The 19,692-nt window shown below is 42.9% G+C and overlaps 1 protein-coding gene across 1 annotated transcript in view; it reads right to left on the bottom strand.

Moving 5' to 3' along the window:
• Ssb-c31a (single stranded-binding protein c31A) overlaps window positions 1-19,692 on the bottom strand; it is a 123,515-nt gene that overhangs the window by 40,464 nt on the left and 63,359 nt on the right. The window contains exon 4 of the mRNA XM_080267137.1: window positions 3,559-3,751. Within this exon, the coding sequence (XP_080123263.1) occupies window positions 3,559-3,751 (193 nt within the window). The remainder of the gene's footprint in view (window positions 1-3,558; window positions 3,752-19,692) is intronic.

Below are 19,692 nucleotides of genomic sequence, written 5' to 3'. Positions count from 1 at the left end.
TGCAGAGAATGAAAGGGATGCAGAGGAAAGATTAAGGAAGTGGAGAGACGGCATGGGACACAAGGGCTTAAGAGTAAATGCAGATACAACAAAAGTGATGATATCTAGGCTTGGTGACGATACTGTCAAAGAAGAAGGAGATTGGCAATGTGCAATTTGCCAAAAGGGCATAAGAAGTAATTCCATCTTATGCAGTGTTTGTGATAAGTGGGTGCATAAGAGATGTAGTGGTACTAGATGTAGACTGTGAGATAATGCTGATATCATGTGGGCAGTGTGTCAGGGAGAGCAGGTGGTGAATGTCAGGCATGAAAGGATTGTACTGAACTTCCTGGCGAGTCTCTTGAGTGTGTGAAGTTTTTTATTTATTTGGGAGACATGTTGTGTGCTGGAGGTGGGGCTGGAGCTAGCTCCGTGGCTAGGGTGAGGAGTGGTTGGAACAAGTTCAGAGAGCTGTTGCCTCTCCTGACACTGAGAGGGCTCTCCCTACATGCTAAGGAATCTTTGTATGCAGCATATTTTAGGAGCGTAATGCTGTATGTTAGTGAGACCTGGGCAGTGAAGGAAGAGGATATTCGCAGGCTCAAACATACAGAAATGACAATGATTAGGTGGATGTGCAGTGCGCCCCTGAGTGCATGGCCTGGAGGGGCTAGGTTTACGATGGAAGAGCTGAGAGGTAGGATGGGACTGGAATGTATTGGTGTTGTGATGAGGAGAGGTAGATTGAGGTGGTTTGAGCATGTGGAGAGGATGGGGGTTGATAACTGGGTGCAGAATGTGAGAAGTGTTAATATTAGGGGTGGGGCTGCAAGAGGTAGAGCAAAAACGACCTGGGATGAAGTTGTTAAGTGTGACCTCAGGGTTCAGGGACTGAACAGGAAGGCTGTCTGAGAATGAGCAGCATGGAGAGCCACCATTAGGTGACCAAGGCAACACATGCAAGCATGTTGGAGCCTTCAATAATGAAAATTGGTGCATAATGCACTTGTGTACACCTTCTCCTTTTGGAGTTATGACTGATGACGAAAGAAAGGAGGAAAGAAAGAAGGGCAACAAATATTTTTGTGACCCGATTTCGCAACTCCTATGAAGGTTAGCAGGGCTGTGCGGGTAGTCTGTATTTATAAAGCAAAGGGCATCTAGTCTGTATGCTCCAGTCTGGAGGCTTTCATGGTGCATAAATGACTACAGTAGAACCTCTTTGGTCCGGACCCCTTTGATCCGGATTTCTGTTAATTCGGACAAAATTTAAAAATAATAAGCTCCAAAAATATGTTGAAAGTAATTCTAAAGTCATTTTCAGTATTGGCGTGAAAGCGATCGTCATTCGTTTAGTCTTGGATCATGCTAGGTCGCAACATGGGCGCCTGTTTAAACACATGCTATGGTGGTACCAATCTTAAGTGGCGGTATAGGTGGGGCACGAACCTCTGTACAGTGTTGCCACGTGTTCCATACCCGCTATGTGAACGGCTCTGATATATGTAACAGGCATCACGATAAGATAAACACATAAGAATATAATGGTAACGTGTGTATTATAATATATGAAAGAACAGTAAACTTATTATGCATAAAATATTTATATGGCAATACAGAAATGTGGCATAAATATTTTACAGTGTTGTTTAAAAAAAAGTAGTCACTTTTATTGGTTTTTACCGTATTTCTGGGGTGGGTATTAATGTCACGATTATGATTATAAGATAATGTGCAGGAATATAAGTAAAAATATGTCAATTTCTTAGTAAAAAAAAAAATAATACATTCAACCCTCGTGGGCGGCAACACTCACACACACCCAGTCCCACCTGGCCAGAGCTTCCTCTATCCTAGGCCTGTTTGGGGATCTATCTATCTATCCATCTATTGTTTGGGGATATCTCTTAAAAAAAAAAATGCGCCAAGACTTTAACCACCTGGGTGGTGTGGAAATAAAGTCAAATTTACAATACGTACATTTAAAAAAAAAAAAAAAAAAAAAAAAAAAAAAAAAAAAAAAATGTATCCTAAAATACCACAGACGAGAGAGAGAGAGAGAGAGAGAGAGAGAGAGGGGGGGGGGGAGAGGAAGACCAGGGGCAGTGTTGAGTGCAGCTGAGTGAGAGATGGAGGAAGGGAGGGAATGAAGGAAGGAGAGAGTGATTGAATGAAAACAAATCATGGCACCACAATAGTGAGGTCATCTGGCGCCATATGTAAAACAATAATATTTTTAAATATAATTAGATATAATAAAAACAAAATAAAGAAATGAAAGCACAAGTTTATGTCACACATAAAAGAAACAAAATTCCCAAGGGTGACGCACATCTCCCCCCAGGAGAGAGAGAGAGAGAGGCATCGCAGGTATGGAAAACATGGCAACACTGTACAGAGGTTGGTGCCCCACCCAAACCGCCAGTTAAGAATGGTACCACGCTAGCATTCGTTCCATAAACTAGTTCACCAACCATTTATATTTTTACGCTGTATTTCAAAAGTTAATCCTCTTTACCATGCCCCTTAATGCAAGTGTAGCTTCTACAATGAATAAAGGTGTTAAAAGGAGGAGTTTGCTTACACAAAAAATGGATCAGAATATTCTGCAGTGTTTAATGATTACTGTAGGTTATTTTTTGTACTTAAATGTGCTTTACTTGTACATCAAACATTAGCTTCTTGCCCTTATGGGCGTTATCAATATGCCAAAGATGATAATGTATTTTTTGCCTACATAAGTTTTATTTTTATTCCAAATATTACAGTTAATTAATTAATTATTTTTTTTGCCTACACAGGCCTTAGTCCCATACTACAATTTAAAATGTAGGCTAGTTTCTTGTCATGGCCTTACCTGTAAATTATGCAATACGAAACTATCGTACATGATTAGTTTGGTTATTTTAGTATCCTTTCATCTTTTGCAGTTATGTAGGGTTGACATATGCCACATATGTTAATAATTAACAAACATACCATATGTAGATAGTTTTTGGTATGAACTGGAGATTACCCTGATGGTCCGGACAATCTGCTAATTCGGACAACCCTTCCCCCCATATAGTCCGAATGAGAGAGGTTCTACTGTATTTATGATCCAGTTCACTGTGTTCTCTGTGTGCTAGTTCTAACTGTACTTTCACTATCACCGTTTCTGGATCCTATATCACTCAATTTCACGCACATTATGCTTGGAATGATGATTCTGCAAAATCCTATATGACATAAAGTCAGTCTGTGGTGTTTGGGGTCTACTTACGGAAACAAAACAACAACATGGGCACAATTTGTTACTTAAATATCTGAGGTCATCTTAACACTGCTTACAGGTTTTTATACAACTGACATAATTACTACACACAGCTGACAGCCACAGCAACACCTGCAGTGCTATAAGACATTGAGCAGTTCACATAATATATGGTGAAATGCGTTACCAATGTACGAAATGTGAAAAATCTACTTGGATAATGAATGGTAAGGGGAGAAGACAACACAGCATGACATGAAGTGGTTAACAGTAAGAAGCTAGTATAGCACAGAAATATATAAAGCAAAACATCATGTCCTTACCTTTCTTCCCAGGCAGTTGCTTGCCATCCTTCTCATAGAATTCCCTGATATCAATATACAATTTGTTTTTGAACTCTCTGATGGTTACACGCTTGTTGCCAGTTAGATCAAAATACGTGTACCCTTGATCATCCTTGAATTTCTGTGCACCAGACTTACTGGACTTTGAAACTTTCTGAGGTGGCCCATTCCTCTGAAAAGAAAACAATTTTAAGTCATTACAATACACTGATAATAACCTCTTCAGTTCACAGAACTTCATTAAGTCAAAAAAGTAAATAAATAAATAAAATTTAAGACAACAGCAATTATTGATTACAAAAAATATACCACACTGAATGAGTAAACCAAGCTGCTAGTAAACACTTCAGTCTAAAGGGTTTGTATGAAGAGATGTGTACGTGGGTTATTAAGCACCTGTGTTGTAAGTGAGGGTGTAACCAAGCCTTTTGATACTCTAAAAGAGAATCTCCAGAAAGCCACTGATCTAACCTATGGGCTGCAGTTGCACAAGGAACCCAACATGGTCTTGGTGATGGAATGGAAACTGAGACAGCAATAAGAGAGAAGACTAAGAAACAAAAAAAAGTGGTCATGACCAGAAGTACTTTGTTTCTAAACACAGAGATGCAAGTGTACAATTAGTCCCAATTTATGAACTTTTAAGCTACAAACTCTTTTCTAATACACACTTATAGAGTTACTCTGTCAGCATTTAGAAAATACTGTATAAAGGATTTACAGACTTAATGGTCCTGCAAAAATGAAAATTCATTTGAGGCAATTTATACAACTAATTTGTTTCCACTCAAGTTCATAATGTTTACCAACGGTATGTATACATTTGGTCTCAGATATTCATGAACTTTGACTTTAAAGCTTTTCAACTTACATACCAACTCTCAATCCCAATTAGGTTCCTAAGCAGGGAAGTACTGCACAGCATGGGGCTAAACACTTGTTCTGGAACACTTATTGCTAGGTTAAACATTGGTGGCAGGAATGAAGTGACCTGACTATAGTGCTGTACATCTTTAGTGTTTACAGACTATTTTCTTCACAGTTTTAGCTATTCGCAGGCTTTTGACTTCACTTTTGACTTAAGAATTTGTGCCACAAAAATTTCTGCTGCAACCCACCAGGAATCTCACACTCACTCCCCCCTTGCAGTGAACCAAGCATCACTCTTTCTCCCTGTGTTCATACAGTAAGCATCCATGAGTTAACTGTAAAATTCCTCTTGCACTTTGCCTCACCCACAGGGAGAGTCATATATTGTGCTTGTCCCCATGTCACTCAGTCACTTAATAACTGAGCTTCTCTAAAAAATCGGGCTGAGGCTTTATGGATGGAGTGTGAGGGGGAGGTGGGGGGGAGTACAACAATTGACCTCTCCCCTGGGACAGGTTTAAAGCAGGGTGGGACCTCCACGATTACAGTTTTTAACCAAGGTATTGGTGAGCGTTTACCCCAACTAAATTTCTCGTAGGATGGTAGCCCTGATGATCACTCCCCATGAAGGGGGATGGGTGGGGAGGGGCAACCCACTGGGGGAACGATGCTGTAAGTTCTTGCCTGACAACACACAATTTTGAAGTGACAGATCTTTACTGGAGTCACATTTTAGGTGGGGTGAGACCCCCAAAGGCCACTCCCCATAAAGGAGGGAAGGGTAGCCTTGAGGGGTCCAAGCCACAGCCTTAATGTACTGTCAATGTTTTTAACCTATGAACACAAAATTTTCTGTTCATTGGAGCCTGCGAACATCCTCTTCCTTTACTGAGACCAGGGCCGTAAAGCTGGAGGATATTTGTTGACTCAAATGTAAAGAAACGACAATGATCAGATAGATGTGTAGTACATCCTTGAATGCGGGGCCTGGAGGAGGCTAGAGTTACGACTGAAAAGTTGAGAGGAAGAATGGGTCTGGTGTGTAATGCTGTTGTGATGTGGAGGGACAGACGGTTTGGGCATGTTGAGAGAATGGAGGATGACAACTGGATGCAGAACATGTGAAGTTTGAATGTCAGGAACAGGGCTGCGAGAAGCAGACCAAAAAACACCCGGGATGAGGTCACAATGTGTGACTTCAGGGACAGGGAACTGAAGAAGGAGGCTGCCAGAGATCAAGCAGCATGGACAGCTGCCATTAAATGATCGAGGTAGACACATGCGAGCATGCTGGAGCCTCAATAAGCAATCGATAGGAATGGGCAGTGATGGTGCGGACAGTGGGATGGTTCAAACAATGCATTCCCTGAGAAACGTATGGGACCTAGGGCCATGTGATCTTGCGTGAAAATGGGAGAGTTTGTTTACTTCAACCACACAGAGCCCTCAAGAACAATTTCTTGAGAGTTACTGATGTAACATGCGGCTGGACAAGAGGACCACCAACACATAAAGTAACTTGGTGGTGGGATGAGGGTGTAGAAGCTGCAATTAAGGAGAAAAGAAGGCTTTTCCGGGAATGGAAGAAGGGTGGTAGCAAAGAGGAATATTTGGCTGCCAAGCGTAGGGCTAGGAGAGAGGTATACAGGGCAAAGTCTGAGTCACAGAGACAATTACTTGATAACCTAAATCATGGGGAAAGGAAAAATATATTTAGGGTGGCAGGTCAGGTGAAGAGGGATAATCGGGATATCATAGGTGAGCAGTGTGTGAAGAATGATGAAGGAAGGGTAGTGGTGAACAGTGAGGATATTAAAGATGCATGGAGAGAGCATTATAACCGGTTGTTGAATGAGGAGTTTGACTGGGACAGGGAAGGTTTGGAGCCAGCAGATCCAGTGTCTGGCCCTTGGCCTTTGATTGATACTGCTACTGTGAGTGAGGCAATAGGCAGGATGAGGGTGGGGAAGGCAGCAGGTGCGTCTGGGTTGACTGCCGAAATGTTGAAGGCCTCAGGCGATATAGGGGTGAGTTTAGTCACTCACCTGATAAATAGGATTATTTACGAGTGTGTTGTCCCAGATGATTGGCTGAAGAGTGTAATTGTAAATGTGTATAAAGGGAAGGGTGATGCCCTGGAAAGAGGGAATTATAGAGGTATAAAGCTTTTAGATCAGATAATGAAGGTAATGGAGAGAGTTTTAGAAGGTATGATTAGAGAAAGAGTGAATATTGATGAGATGCAGTTTGACTTTATGCCAGGTAGGGGGACCACTGATGCCATATTCATTGTTCGACAGCTTCAGGAAAAATATATTGGTAGGAGAAGGGATCTTTATTTTGTTTTTGTTGATTTGGAAAAGGCCTTTGACAGAGTCCCTAGAGAGGTGGTGAAGTGGGCAATGAGAAAGCTTGGCTTGGAGGAGTGGCTGGTTAGGGTGGTTATGGCCATGTATGTGGGTGCTCACACCCAGGTGAGAGTGAATGGAGATTTGAGTGATGAGTTTTCCGTGAATGTTGGTGTGCATCAGGGGTCAGTCTTGAGTCCCATGTTGTTTATCATGGTACTTGAAGCCCTTTCACGTGACTTTAGAAACGGACTCCCGTGGCAGTTGTTGTATGCTGATGATTTGGTGTTGATTGCAGAGAGTGAAAGGGAGGCGGAGGAAAGGTTTAGGAAGTGGAGAGATGGTATGGGGCAAAAGGGTTTAAGGGTAAATGCAGATAAAACAAAAGTGATGATATCTAGGGTTGGTGGCGGTACTGTCAAAGACGAGGGAGAGTGGCCATGTGCAGTTTGCCACAAGGGCGTGGGAAGTAATTCCATCTTGTGCGGTGTGTGTGATAAATGGGTGCATAAGAGATGTAGTGGTATCAGAGGTAGACTGTGAGATAATGCTGATTTTATGTGTACGGCGTGCCGGGGTGAGCAGGTGGAGATCGTCAGACGTGAAAGAATTGAACTTGCTGGTGAATCTCTTGAGTGTGTAGAAGAGTTTTGTTATTTAGGAGACATGTTGTGTGCTGGAGGTGGGGCTGGAGCTAGCTCTGTGGCTAGGGTGAGAAGTGGTTGGAAGAAGTTCAGGGAGCTCTTGCCTCTCCTGACATTGAAAGGGCTCTCCCTACGTGCTAAGGGGTCTTTGTATGCAGCGTGTGTTAGGAGTGTAATGCTGTATGGCAATGAGACCTGGGCAGTGAAGGAGGAAGACATTCGCCGGCTCAGACGTACAGACATGACAATGATTAGGTGGATGTGCAGTGCGTCCCTGCGTTCAAGGCCTGGAGGGGCTGGGTTTACAATGGAAGAGTTGAGAGGTAGGATGGGACTGGAGTGTATTGGTGTTGTGATGAGGAGAGGTAGATTGAGGTGGTTTGGACATGTGGAGAGGATGGGGGATGATAGTTGGGTGAGGAAGGTGAGAAGTGTTAATATTGGGGGTGGGGTTATGAGGGGTAGACCGAGAAAGACATGGGACGAGGTCATTAAGTGTGACCTTAGGGTTAAGGGACTGAACAGGGAGGCTGCAATGGATCGTGCAGCATGGAGAGCCGCCATTAGGTGACCAAGGCCGACACATGCAAGCATGTTGGAGCCTTTAAAAACGAAAACGAAAACGAACGGAACCTTCAAGCTAGAAACCCCTCACTTTTTGATGCAGGTTAGATTTTATGTTTGTTTGCATCTCCTCAGTAATACAGTAAGACCTCACTATAATGGACTAATTGGGGCCCAAACCATTCCGAAAAATGCGAAATTCCGATAAAAGCGACACCCGAACTTCCCCTTGCTAATCTGGACCTTTTTTGTTACATCAGACATTAGTCCAGATCGCATGAACAGTTTTTAAACTGTTTTGACTACCACTGTAGTACTGTACTGTGTTAAAACTTCACTACATTAATCAAGTGGTATATTTGATATATTAATACTGTCCTGTACATAAACATGTCTTTTACTTACTTTACTGTGGTGAACATAGCTGATGTGGTCAGGCAGTCCGGACTGCTTCTGGCTTTATCAGACTTTTTCCAATGATGTGTATATATATATATATATATATATATATATAAATATATATATATATATATATATATATATAAATATATATATATATATATATATATATATACACACACACACACACACACATATACAGGTCTCCCTCGTTTTACGATTGGTATGCGTTCCTAGAAAGGCAATCATAAACCGAAATATCGTAAAGCGAAATTAAGGTTTAATGGGATAAATAGGGATGCGTTCCTGGACTCGTGTATAAGGAACCCAAGACCCATACATGTGATCTAATATGCAATAATAATGATGATGTTTTATGTATTGTAGAGTCGTGCTTGTCTCACCAGCTTTCTTAATGTTGACAGTATGCTTTATAACAGTCGATACAGTCGACTGTGCAAGACTCATGGAACGAGTGATGGAGTTTGCCCCCTCACCTGCTTCGTATTGCTTCACAATATTAAGCTTAGACTCCAGGGTTAAGAACGTTCTTGCTTTCTTTGGCTTCATATCACCAGCACCAGATGTTGCAGGGCATTTACAAGACATCACGGTGGTGGCACTAGGGGTGCAAAATATGAAGAACAGGAGAAATAGTAATATCATGGGCACTGATGCACACAGATGCACAGAGGTTGTATGCTGAAGAAGCATGCGGGTGAGACTGGCAAAAGCGCGGGAAACTGTGTGGGTGGGGCGGGTATGCCACGCATCTCTCAGCTGATCTGCCTGTGAGTGCAGGATTTCCACATGCCCAATCGTAACTGCGAGGGAGCTCAATCATAAAATGAACACTTGGTACTAATGAAGAAGGATCGTAAATGCGAAATATCGTAAAACAATACAACGTAAAACGAGGGAGACCTGTACAGTAATACCTCGATATACGATACCCCTAGATGCGATATCCCGGCTTAACGATGGGGGTAGAAATACCACCATACCCTGCCTAACAATGGCCAAACCCTGGTTTAACAATGTTTTTTTTTTTTTTAACCGATTCTGATGATATTTTAGACTAAAATTGTGTTCAGGTTGATTTATAAACTGTTTTTAGACAATGTGTTTTAGCCATAGGTGGGGTGAACATTCATTTTGGGGTTAGTTTACCAAGCTTGATTTTTTCCAGACTTATATTTGACCACTGTCAGATTTCATTTGTTGGTTATAGTCAGTTATTTACTGGTGTTAGACTTATATCAGCTTCCTTGACAGCTGTTGGACCATTTATATCGGCTTTAAACTTGTTTTTGGGCTCATTTGGGTGGGTTTTAGGCTTAGTTTGGGGGAAACCCAAGGCTGGTAAACGCTCCACATTATATGTTAAAAGTACCCCGATATACGATACCCCACCTAACAATGGGGTTTTACCTAACCAATTAGATCATTAAACTGGGGTACGCCTGTATGCACACACGTGTGTGTATATATATATATATATATATATATATATACAGATAGGGGAGGCGGTGGCTCAATCAGTAGAGAGGCGGCCTGCAGTCCTAACAGACCCAGGTTCAAATCCCCACTGGTGCAGGGAACAGGTTAAGGATTTGAATTTCATTAAAACAGACTTTCCTGATCTACCAGAAGGCCTGCCGACATGTCGAAAAATACCACCGCTAATACCAATACACCAGTCCTGTATGAGACAACCCTAGCATGTGTTCAATATGGATGGTGGGTGTTAGCGCCGAAGTGGTGACATGTAGAGGTGTATGGTATATAAGAGGACTACTGGACCTTGGTAGCAGGCTGTGAAGCCTATGCCCAGAGTCGGTCACACACACACACACACACAAAACAGTTTAACAATCTAATTGGTTAGGTAAAACCCCATTGTTAGGTAGGGTATCGTATACTGGGGTACTTTTAACATGTATTTCAATGTGGACTGTTTACCAGCCTTGAGTTTCCCCTGCAAACCAAGTCCAAAACCCACCCAGATGATCCCCAAAACAGGTTTAAAGGCAATCTAAATGGTCTGACCCTGCAAACCAAGTCCAAAACCCATCCAGATGATCCCCAAAACAGGTTTAAAGGCAATCTGCATGGTCTGACAGCTGTAAAGGAAGCTAACCTAGCCTAACACCTGTAAATAACTCACTAAAACCAACAAATCAAATCTGAATATCAAATATGTCTGGAAAAAATCAAGCTTAGTAAACTGTACCCCAAAATGACAATGTTCATCCCACCTATGGCTAAAACACATTAATCGAAGTCTAAAAACAGTTTATAAATCAACCTAAACACACAATTTTAGTCTAAAATAGCATCACAATCAGTAAGAAAAAATCAAAACCCATCGTTAAACTGGGGTTTGGCCACTGCTGGGCGGGGTATGGTGGTATTTCTACCTCCATCATTATGCTGGGGTATCATATCTAGGGGTATTGTATATCGAGGTATTACTGTGTGTGTGTGTATACATATATATATATACAGTATATATATAAATAAACTATATATATATATATATATATATATACAGTAATCACTCTAATATCCGGACGCCCAATAACCGAACATCCCCACTAACCGAACCTTATCGTCCTGAGATCAAACATTCCCAAAATGGTCCGAAAATCCAAAAAAAATAAAAAAAAATAAATCGATTTTTTTGCCGTCCGTAAATTGTACTTGCCGCGCGCGCCGCGTGAGAGCACTGTTTTGGTTCGTCATTCCTCAGACGTCCGATAGAGCGCCGCTGCATCCTCCCCACTTCCCGCCTGTCTCTCACCGCGACTAGACCTATGCTGTTCGCCATGGCTGCCCACGTGCTCGCTTTTGTGGTGGTGCCGTACTTGCTGCAAGGCCTCCTGCTGCTCTCTGCCCTACTCTTAGTGTGTGTGATGATGGCCCAGCCTCCTGAGAAAAGGAAGAGAGTGGTGTTGACTCTGGAGAAGAAACGGGAGATATTGGAGAAGGTTGATGCGGGTTGGTCTTCTTCACGCATTCTCCGCGAGTTCAACCTGGCCCGGTCGACTTTGTTCGATATCAAGCGTTCCCGAGACAAGCTCATGCAGTACACGGCTGACTTCTCGTCAAGAAGCAAACGCAACGTGGAGAGGAAGGTTATGTTTACCCCCAAGTATGCAGAGATCGACCGCTCCACGTTGATTTGGTATCGACAGCAACGTGCAGCTGGTGTGATGGTACGTGGAACGGAGCTGAAGGCTGCTGCTGAGAAGTTTGCAAGGCTTCATGACGCCCTTGACTTCAAGGCATCCGAGGGTTGGCTCTTCGCGTTCAAGTTACGACATGGCCTTACTAACCGTAAAGCACATGGCGAAGCATTGGACGGTAACGAGGATGGAGTGGACGAGTTTCGGCACAAGGTGAAAGGCTTGATCGACAGGGAGGGCCTCACTCTCGGTCAAGTCTATAACGCTGACGAAACTGGCCTATTCTATCGCTCGGTGCCAACGAACACTCTAGCCGATGAGACGGAGAAGCGTGTACCTGGCCACAAGCTTTCTAAGGAACGGATATCTGCTTTGTGTTGTGCCAATGCTAACGGCATGCACCGGCTTAAGCCCGTTATTGTTGGCCGTGCAAAGCAGCCTCGGTGCCTTCGTGGGGTGATGGATGTCCTTCCTGTCATATGGTACCATTCTTTGAAAGCATGGTTCACAGCTGTGATTTTCAAAGACTGGTTTCACCGTCACTTCGTCAAGGAGGTCATCCAGTACCAGACGAAGACACTGGGAATTCCTCGCGACCAGGTAAAGGCTCTCCTTCTCCTCGACAATGCACCTGCCCACCTGTGCGACAAGGACTTGGTTGCTGAAAATGGCCGTATTAGGTGCATGTTTCTGCCACCTAATACGACTGCTCTCATTCAACCAATGGACCAAGGAGTGATCGTGGCAACAAAGCGCCTGTACCGTCGGAAGTTCCTGGACGAGGTGATGGTTGTTCTCGAGGACGAGGACGAGCGCAGGGAAGGACGTGACACTCGAGGCAAGCGGACTTTGGAAAACCTTTGCCGCTACAACATCAAGTCTGCACTGTACAACTGGGCTAGTGCATGGAAGGAAGTCCCTGTGAAAACTCTTCAAAATGGTTGGTCTCGTCTGCTTCTCGGAACAGATGTGGAGTACGATTTCCTAGGGTTTGACGAGGATGACTTCCATGCACGGCTACGTACGCACGGCGACGATGTTGATGTGGACGATGTTCGTGAGTGGTTGGACGACGACAAGGGCGATCCTGGGTATCAGACGTTGTCTGATATCAAGATCGCGTCTTCGGTTGCAGGTGTCAGTCCCGAACTTGAAGATTCCGACGACGAAGGCGATGATGATGCGGACTCCTCTCAGCAGGACACTACTCCAGCCATCCCCAAGCTGAGCGCACTACGGGAACATCTAGAGTTCGTCCTAGACTACCTGGAACACCCGGACTGCGACAGGGAAATGGGGCCCTTGGGACTCGTGGAGGAAGTGCGTGCTTTCCGGCAGCGCATCATCAACTGCCAGAATCGTCGGTCCTTGCGTCAGTCAACGATTGACAGTTTTTTCAGGCCCATGACCCCCGCTGTGCCAAGCCCTGGTTCCACTCCGTTGCCTCCCCAAGATAGGCCCTCATGCTCCGAGCCACAGCCCAGCACATCAGCTACAGTGGAGTCACCGCTCGATGTGAGTTTGCGGCTATCTTCAGAGTCTTCTGTAGTCGGTACGCCATCACCACGACCCACCGATGCACCCCTTGGTCGCCTGCCAGTGATACTCTCGGACTCTGACAGTGAATAAACAGCAAGAACTTCTCCACTAGACCACACGAGAATTTTGAGTGTTGTGCAGTGAAAAAAACGGTGTGTTGTGTTAAGGTTTTGAAGCTGGGAGAAAAGACTCAGTAGAAAAGAAAATTAACGTAACTAACCTTCTTTGTTTTGGCTTTGGAAAATTAAAGAAACTTGGGAAAAGTTAATGTGCAACACTTAAAGTAAATGGAACATTATTTGGACTAAAGTGAACACTGTGAAGAGAACGGACTTCTGTGTGTTAGTGACTAAGTTCAGTGCAAGACTTCAGGAAGAGTGTAGTGCAAGTGCTTCAGGAAATCGTTCTTACTGTCAGAGTCCGAGAGGAGGCGGTTATTCATCGAGGTGGCCAGGGACTTGCTCTAAGTAGCCAGAATGTTTCATGTTGTACTATTTTCCATACTATACTTACCAGAATGTTTCATATTGTACTTTTTTCCATACTATACTTACCAGAATGTGTCATACTGTACTTCTTTCCATACTATACTTACCTCATGCATGTGCAGTAGGAATGTGTTTTTCAGAGTTAGGTTCGGTTAGAGTCCATAAGTACCAGAATGTTTATTAATGTGTGAACATACTTCTAAACCCACATTTTATGTTTCTTTTCCATTTATTTCAGTCATTTATGTGCCTTATTGGTGTGATTTGGGTGTTAAATAGGTGCTATGCATGTCCGGAGGGAGTTGTGTAGGTGTTTCTCTGAGTTAGGGTCCATAAGTACAAGTCCATAAGCTGGGGCCCAATATCCGGACGAAACCAATATCCGAACCTACCGATGGCTCTATTGATCCGGATATTGGAGGGGTTACTGTATATAAATTCCTTCATTCTTTCCTCGTCTTTCTGCCTGCGGGTAACTTTACACTCCTTCTTCTGTCTTTCATTACTTCATTCTTTCCTCTTCCTTCTGCCCGTGGGTGACTCTACACTTAGTGACAAGCCAAATGGTTTCCTGTACACCAGGAAACCATTTACTACACTGGATGGTAACCATATAACCAAATTTTGGCGCCTGGTTGTTTAGTGGGTAATTATTGTGCTCCAATCGGATTGAGCCGGTGAAGGTTTATATCCAAGGGGTGGTTGGGGTTTATTGCTCACATAATGCCACTCAGGGATGAGTGAGGCTGGTCACTCTCATCTTAAATGTCAGGACCAGCTGCCTAGTCCTGGGCTCCTACGCTCCTCATGGGGCAACATAGGATTGGATGATGATGGATGAAATAAATAAACTATATATATATACAGTATATATATATATATATATATATAGTTTATTTATTTCATCCATCATCATCCAATCCTATATATATATATATATATATATATATATATATATATATATATATACATATATATATACAGCAACCTCTCAAATAATGCGAGGGTTAGGTTCCTGGAGAGGTCGTGTTAGTTAAAGACGTGTAATTTAAACATAATTTTCCCACAGGAAACAATGGTAATATTGGGAGTTACATTCCTGGACTCTGTGAAAGTCTACCCATTTGGGGAGTTATGCTACTCTAAACTTAAAAGCAACAATAATAATTTGAAAGAAAATCCACATAATAAACAAAAACAGAATATCTGGGGTGAAATAAACAACATTTGAGCCCTAGTTGGGCCGAAACGTTGTTTACTTCTCCCCAAATACATACTGTTTTTGTTTTTTATGTGGATTTTCTTTCAATTCTGCTTCATTCACGGCATTGTGAAAGTTCCTTAACATTATTAATGCATTAGTAGGTCATAAACACACTACAGTAAAAGCAACATTTTCATTACAGTAAGTAGGTCACAAACAATAACAACACACAGCCTCACTTCATCTATGCATCACTCGTCGTCTGCTGCTGTCCCTCCTTACCCCACTCCCCAACCTCCCGCCGCTCCCCACCCTAAATTTGTTGTCCCTCCTCGCACTGCTGTCCTTCCTCTTCCTCTGACTCCCTTGCTACTTGTGATGAAGATAACTCCCTTGAGTTTTCTGTCTTCTTCATAAAGAACTGCTCTATCTTGGTCTGAGTGGTTTTCTTCTTTCTGTTCAGCAGCATCAAGTTGTAACAATTTAGATATGTCATCACTTTCCTGGCCAAATTTTGTCCGAAAATGAACCAAATTGCTCAGAATGGGGCCAAACTTCATTTTTTAATATTATAGTTCGAATAAAACCAGTTTAAGCAACAGGCAAATAAAATATTGTATTTATGCATAAACTGCCACACACGGTCTATCAGCTCAGGACTGTCCAAGGTGCGCGCGGCTAATTTGAAATCATCACGAGTCGTGTTAAATGGAGAAACCCTTGTTAGTTAAACATATCTCCTTAAATATTTGCTTGTGTTAAAACGAAAACGCGTTTTTTTTTAAACTTGCGTTAGTTGAGAGGTTACTGTATATATACAGTACAGTGCTCGACAAAAGTATTGAGCGTGCTGCGTCCCTCCTACGAAACAAACCTTTCAACTATGGAAAAACATGTAAATAATGCATTATATTTACCTTTAATGCTTTGTAGGGTATCCTTTGCGCTTCTTCACAGACCTGAGACGTCGTGGAAGTGAAAGGGTGAGGTTCCTCAGGTGCTGGGGTGATATTCTTGCCCAGGACTTACGAATGGCTGCTTCAAGCTTGGGCAGAGAGCTCACGTCCTTCCCTTGGAGATTCTTCTTTACGAGGTACCAGAGGTTTTCTATCGGGTTGAGGTCTGGGCTATTGCCTGGTCAGTCTTTCATGAAGGAGGCCTCGCAGTCACGAAGCCAGTTGGTGACAGATTTGGCTTTAGGAGCAGGTGTACCGTCCTGCTGAAACACTCGTGCACCTGTGAGCTCGAAGGACTCAGGTAAATGATCACAAAGAATCTCCAGGTAAACGTCCTGATTCACTCTACAGTTCTTGGGAAGCACAACAAGCTTCTCCAAACCCTTCCCAGAGAAACAACCCCATACCATTAGTGAATCAGGGCATTTAACTGTGCTCTCCACGTAACAGGGGCCAAGCGGGTCACTACCTCTGAGCCGGTACATGCGTGCTCCTCGATTACAGGTAACGGTAAACGTTGCCTCAACAGACCACAACACTGACAACCATTGGGCTTCACCCCAGTTAAGGTACTTGTTTGCAAAGGCAAGCCTACGAAGACGCTGGTTACGTGTAAGAAGAGGCTTTCTCACAGGCCTGTGGCTTGTGTAACCAAGTTCATAGACTCTTCGAGAAACCGTATGCACTGAAACCTCGCCAAACACATCCGGGTTGCTCTCCTTAATTTTCCTTGCACTCACACGAGGATTAGACTCCACGTTTTTGTTTTCATTTTTAAAGGCTCCAACATGCTTGCATGTGTCGGCCTTGGTCACCTAATGGCGGCTCTCCACGCTGCACGATCCATTGCAACCTCCCTATTCAGTCCCTTAATGACCTCGTCCCGTGTCTTTCTTGATCTACCCCTCATAACCCCACCCCCAATATTAACACTTCTCACCTTCCTCACCCAATTATCATCCCCCATCCTCTCCACATGTCCAAACCACCTCAATCTACGTCTCCTCATCACAACACCAATACACTCCAGTCCCACCCTACCTCTCAACTCTTCCATCGTAAACCCAACCCCTCCAGGCCTTGGACGCAGGGATGCACTGCACATCCACCTAATCATTGTCATTTCTGTACGTCTGAGCCGGAGAATATCTTTCTTCACTGCCAAGGTCTCACTACCATACAGCATTACACTCCTAACACATGCTGCATACAAAGACCCCTTAGCACGTAGGGAGAGTCCTTTCACTGTCAGGAGAGGCAAGAGCTCCCTGAACTTCTTCCAACCACTTCTCACCCTAGCCACAGAGCTAGCTTCAGCCCCACCTACCAGGGTTGGCACCAAAGTGGGTAACCCGGTTTTACCCACCCGGATTTTTTCAGTAAAACCCACTTGAAAAAACCCACTATTTTACCCACTTTACTGGGTTTTTTAAAAAATAATGTATTTAATAAATTCAGTTTTATCTGATTAAATGTTATATTTTTGCACACAATATCAGAAGTAAATAATAGATATCTGCCTATCTATCTATTGCCAGACGCCTCAATCCCCACAAACAAATCGCCTCCACGTCGCCCTGTCCCCCGCCATTTCAATACCCTGCTCCCAACTCACACCCCCCTCTCTCATACACCTCTCGACCCCATCCCTCCATCTCATCCTCGGCTTCCCCCTCCCCCTCCCCCCCTCCACCTCACTCTAATACACTCTCCTCCTCAGTCTCTCACCCTCCATCCTCTCCACATGGCCAAAACACCTCAGTATGCTCCTCCTTACGCTTCATATCACATCCACATCCACACCACAATGCTCCTTTATATCCTCATTTGTCAGCCTGTCTTTCCATGTGACTCCACAGGCTCCTCTTAAATAACTAATTTCCACTGCTCTCACTCTCGACTTGTGTCCTTCCAACAAAGTCCAAGCTTCACAGCCATATGTTAGAGTTGGTATCACAATACTGTCATGTTGTATCTTTTTCACTTCCATGCTCACTTCCGTTTCTTATCACTGCTTTCAAGGAACCAGCAACCTTTCTTCCTTGTTGTACCCTTTCAAACATCTCACCCTCCAAACTTCCATCCTTACTCACCACACTACCCAAGTACTTAAATATACTCACATTTTCCATTTCCTCACCATCCAACCTCACTGTACATTCATTGACATCACCTCTCTCAAAGACCATCACTTTACTCTTCCCTACATTCACCTTTAGATTCCGTTTCTTACACACTCTCCCAAACTCATCCACCAAGCCTTGCAGCTCCCCTTCGTCTTCACTTAACCACACAGTATCATCTGCAAACAACAGTACAGGGAGTTTCCAAACATTACCCTCTCTCACCAGGGCCACTCCAGCATCCACTGCCCTACCCTGTACCTCTTTTATTACCCCATCCATGTACAGACTGAACAACCATAGAGACATGATACATCCCTGTTTCAACCCAACCTTCAAAGTGAAAAATTCACTCAGTTCACCATCCACATGCACTGCAGCCTTAGCACCATCATACATACTCTTCACAGCATTCAACAACTTCCCATCTACTCCATATATTCTTAATGCTTTCCACAATCCTTGTCTAGCCACCCTGTCATATGCTTTCTCCAAATCTATGAAAGCCGCAAACAACTTCTTTCCCTTCTCTAGAAACTTTTCCACTAAAGACCTAAGAAAGAATATCTGATCTACACAACCTCTTCTCTTCCTAAAGCCTCTCTGTTCTTCCCCTAACTCTGTCAATAGGTATCCTACCCTACACTTTTCATATTTCACAGGTTAAAAAAGCACAACACTGCCAAGCATTTGTAATATTTTGGAAGCATACTCTTAGTGGGGAAAAAAAAAAAAAAAAAAAAAAAAAAAAAAAAGATTATACATTCCCATCACCAACATAAGTAAAACATGGTCTTTGGGAATATGAATGTTGTTCTTTGATTTTTTCAAAACTATTAATAATACTTCTGTTTTTCTAATAGCTTTTATAACCAATATCCATTTCTTTTGAAATGATAGTATTTTTGTGTCACAATAAATTATAGTGCAGGCATAAAACCAGTGCAGGTATACTTTGGGGAGAGAACAGGATACTTTTGGATTTAGATTATGCAGATGATATAGTTTTGATTTGTGATGGGCCAGAAGAGATGCAGAGAGTGTTGGACTGTTTGGTGAGTGAAGGTCGCAAGGTGGGTTTGGTTATTAATTGTGGAAAAACTGAAATAATCAATATGAATATGGAAAATGCGCAGGAATGTGTAATTGGAGGTATGGTTGTAAAGCAAGTTGATAGGTTTAAATATTTAGGTACTTATTTAGCCAAGGATGGTTCTTTGAACTTTGAATTCGAGGAAAGGTTAAAGAAGGCTAATCAGGCAATGGGAATGCTTAAAAATATTTGGAATAATAACAATTTTTCTGTGCATACAAAAATCAAACTTTATAAGGTAATGGTTAGGAGTATCTTAATTTATGGACACGAGTCTTGGTACAGCACAGTGACTATGGAAAATTAATTCTTGGTGTTTGAAAGAAAAGCACTTACAAGAATATTAGGAGTTAAGTGGTGGGAAAGGATACCAAATAGTAGAATTAGGTGTTTGTTGTGAGACAAGTGTGTGAAAAGTATTTAGCGAAAGGCAAGGATGTGTTTTGGGCATTCATGGATTTAGAGAAAGCGTATGATAGAATTGATAGGGAGGCTTTGTGGACTGTTTTAAGATTGTATGGACTTGACGGTAGGTTACTAAAAAGGGTGAAAAGTTTTTATGTAAATAGTACAGCGTGTGTAAGTGTGGGAAATGCTGTGAGTGATTGGTTTCCCATGAGAGTGGGGCTGCGACAGGGATGTGTAATGTTGCCTTGGTTGTTTAATATTTACATGGATGGTGTTGTAAGGGACGTGA

Source organism: Coenobita brevimanus, chromosome 23 (assembly GCF_032717465.1).
Source record: "Coenobita brevimanus isolate Jiangsu-jjx chromosome 23, ASM3271746v2, whole genome shotgun sequence".
Taxonomy (NCBI): Eukaryota; Metazoa; Arthropoda; class Malacostraca; order Decapoda; family Coenobitidae; genus Coenobita; species Coenobita brevimanus.
This window is presented reverse-complemented; position numbering and strand designations above follow the sequence as displayed.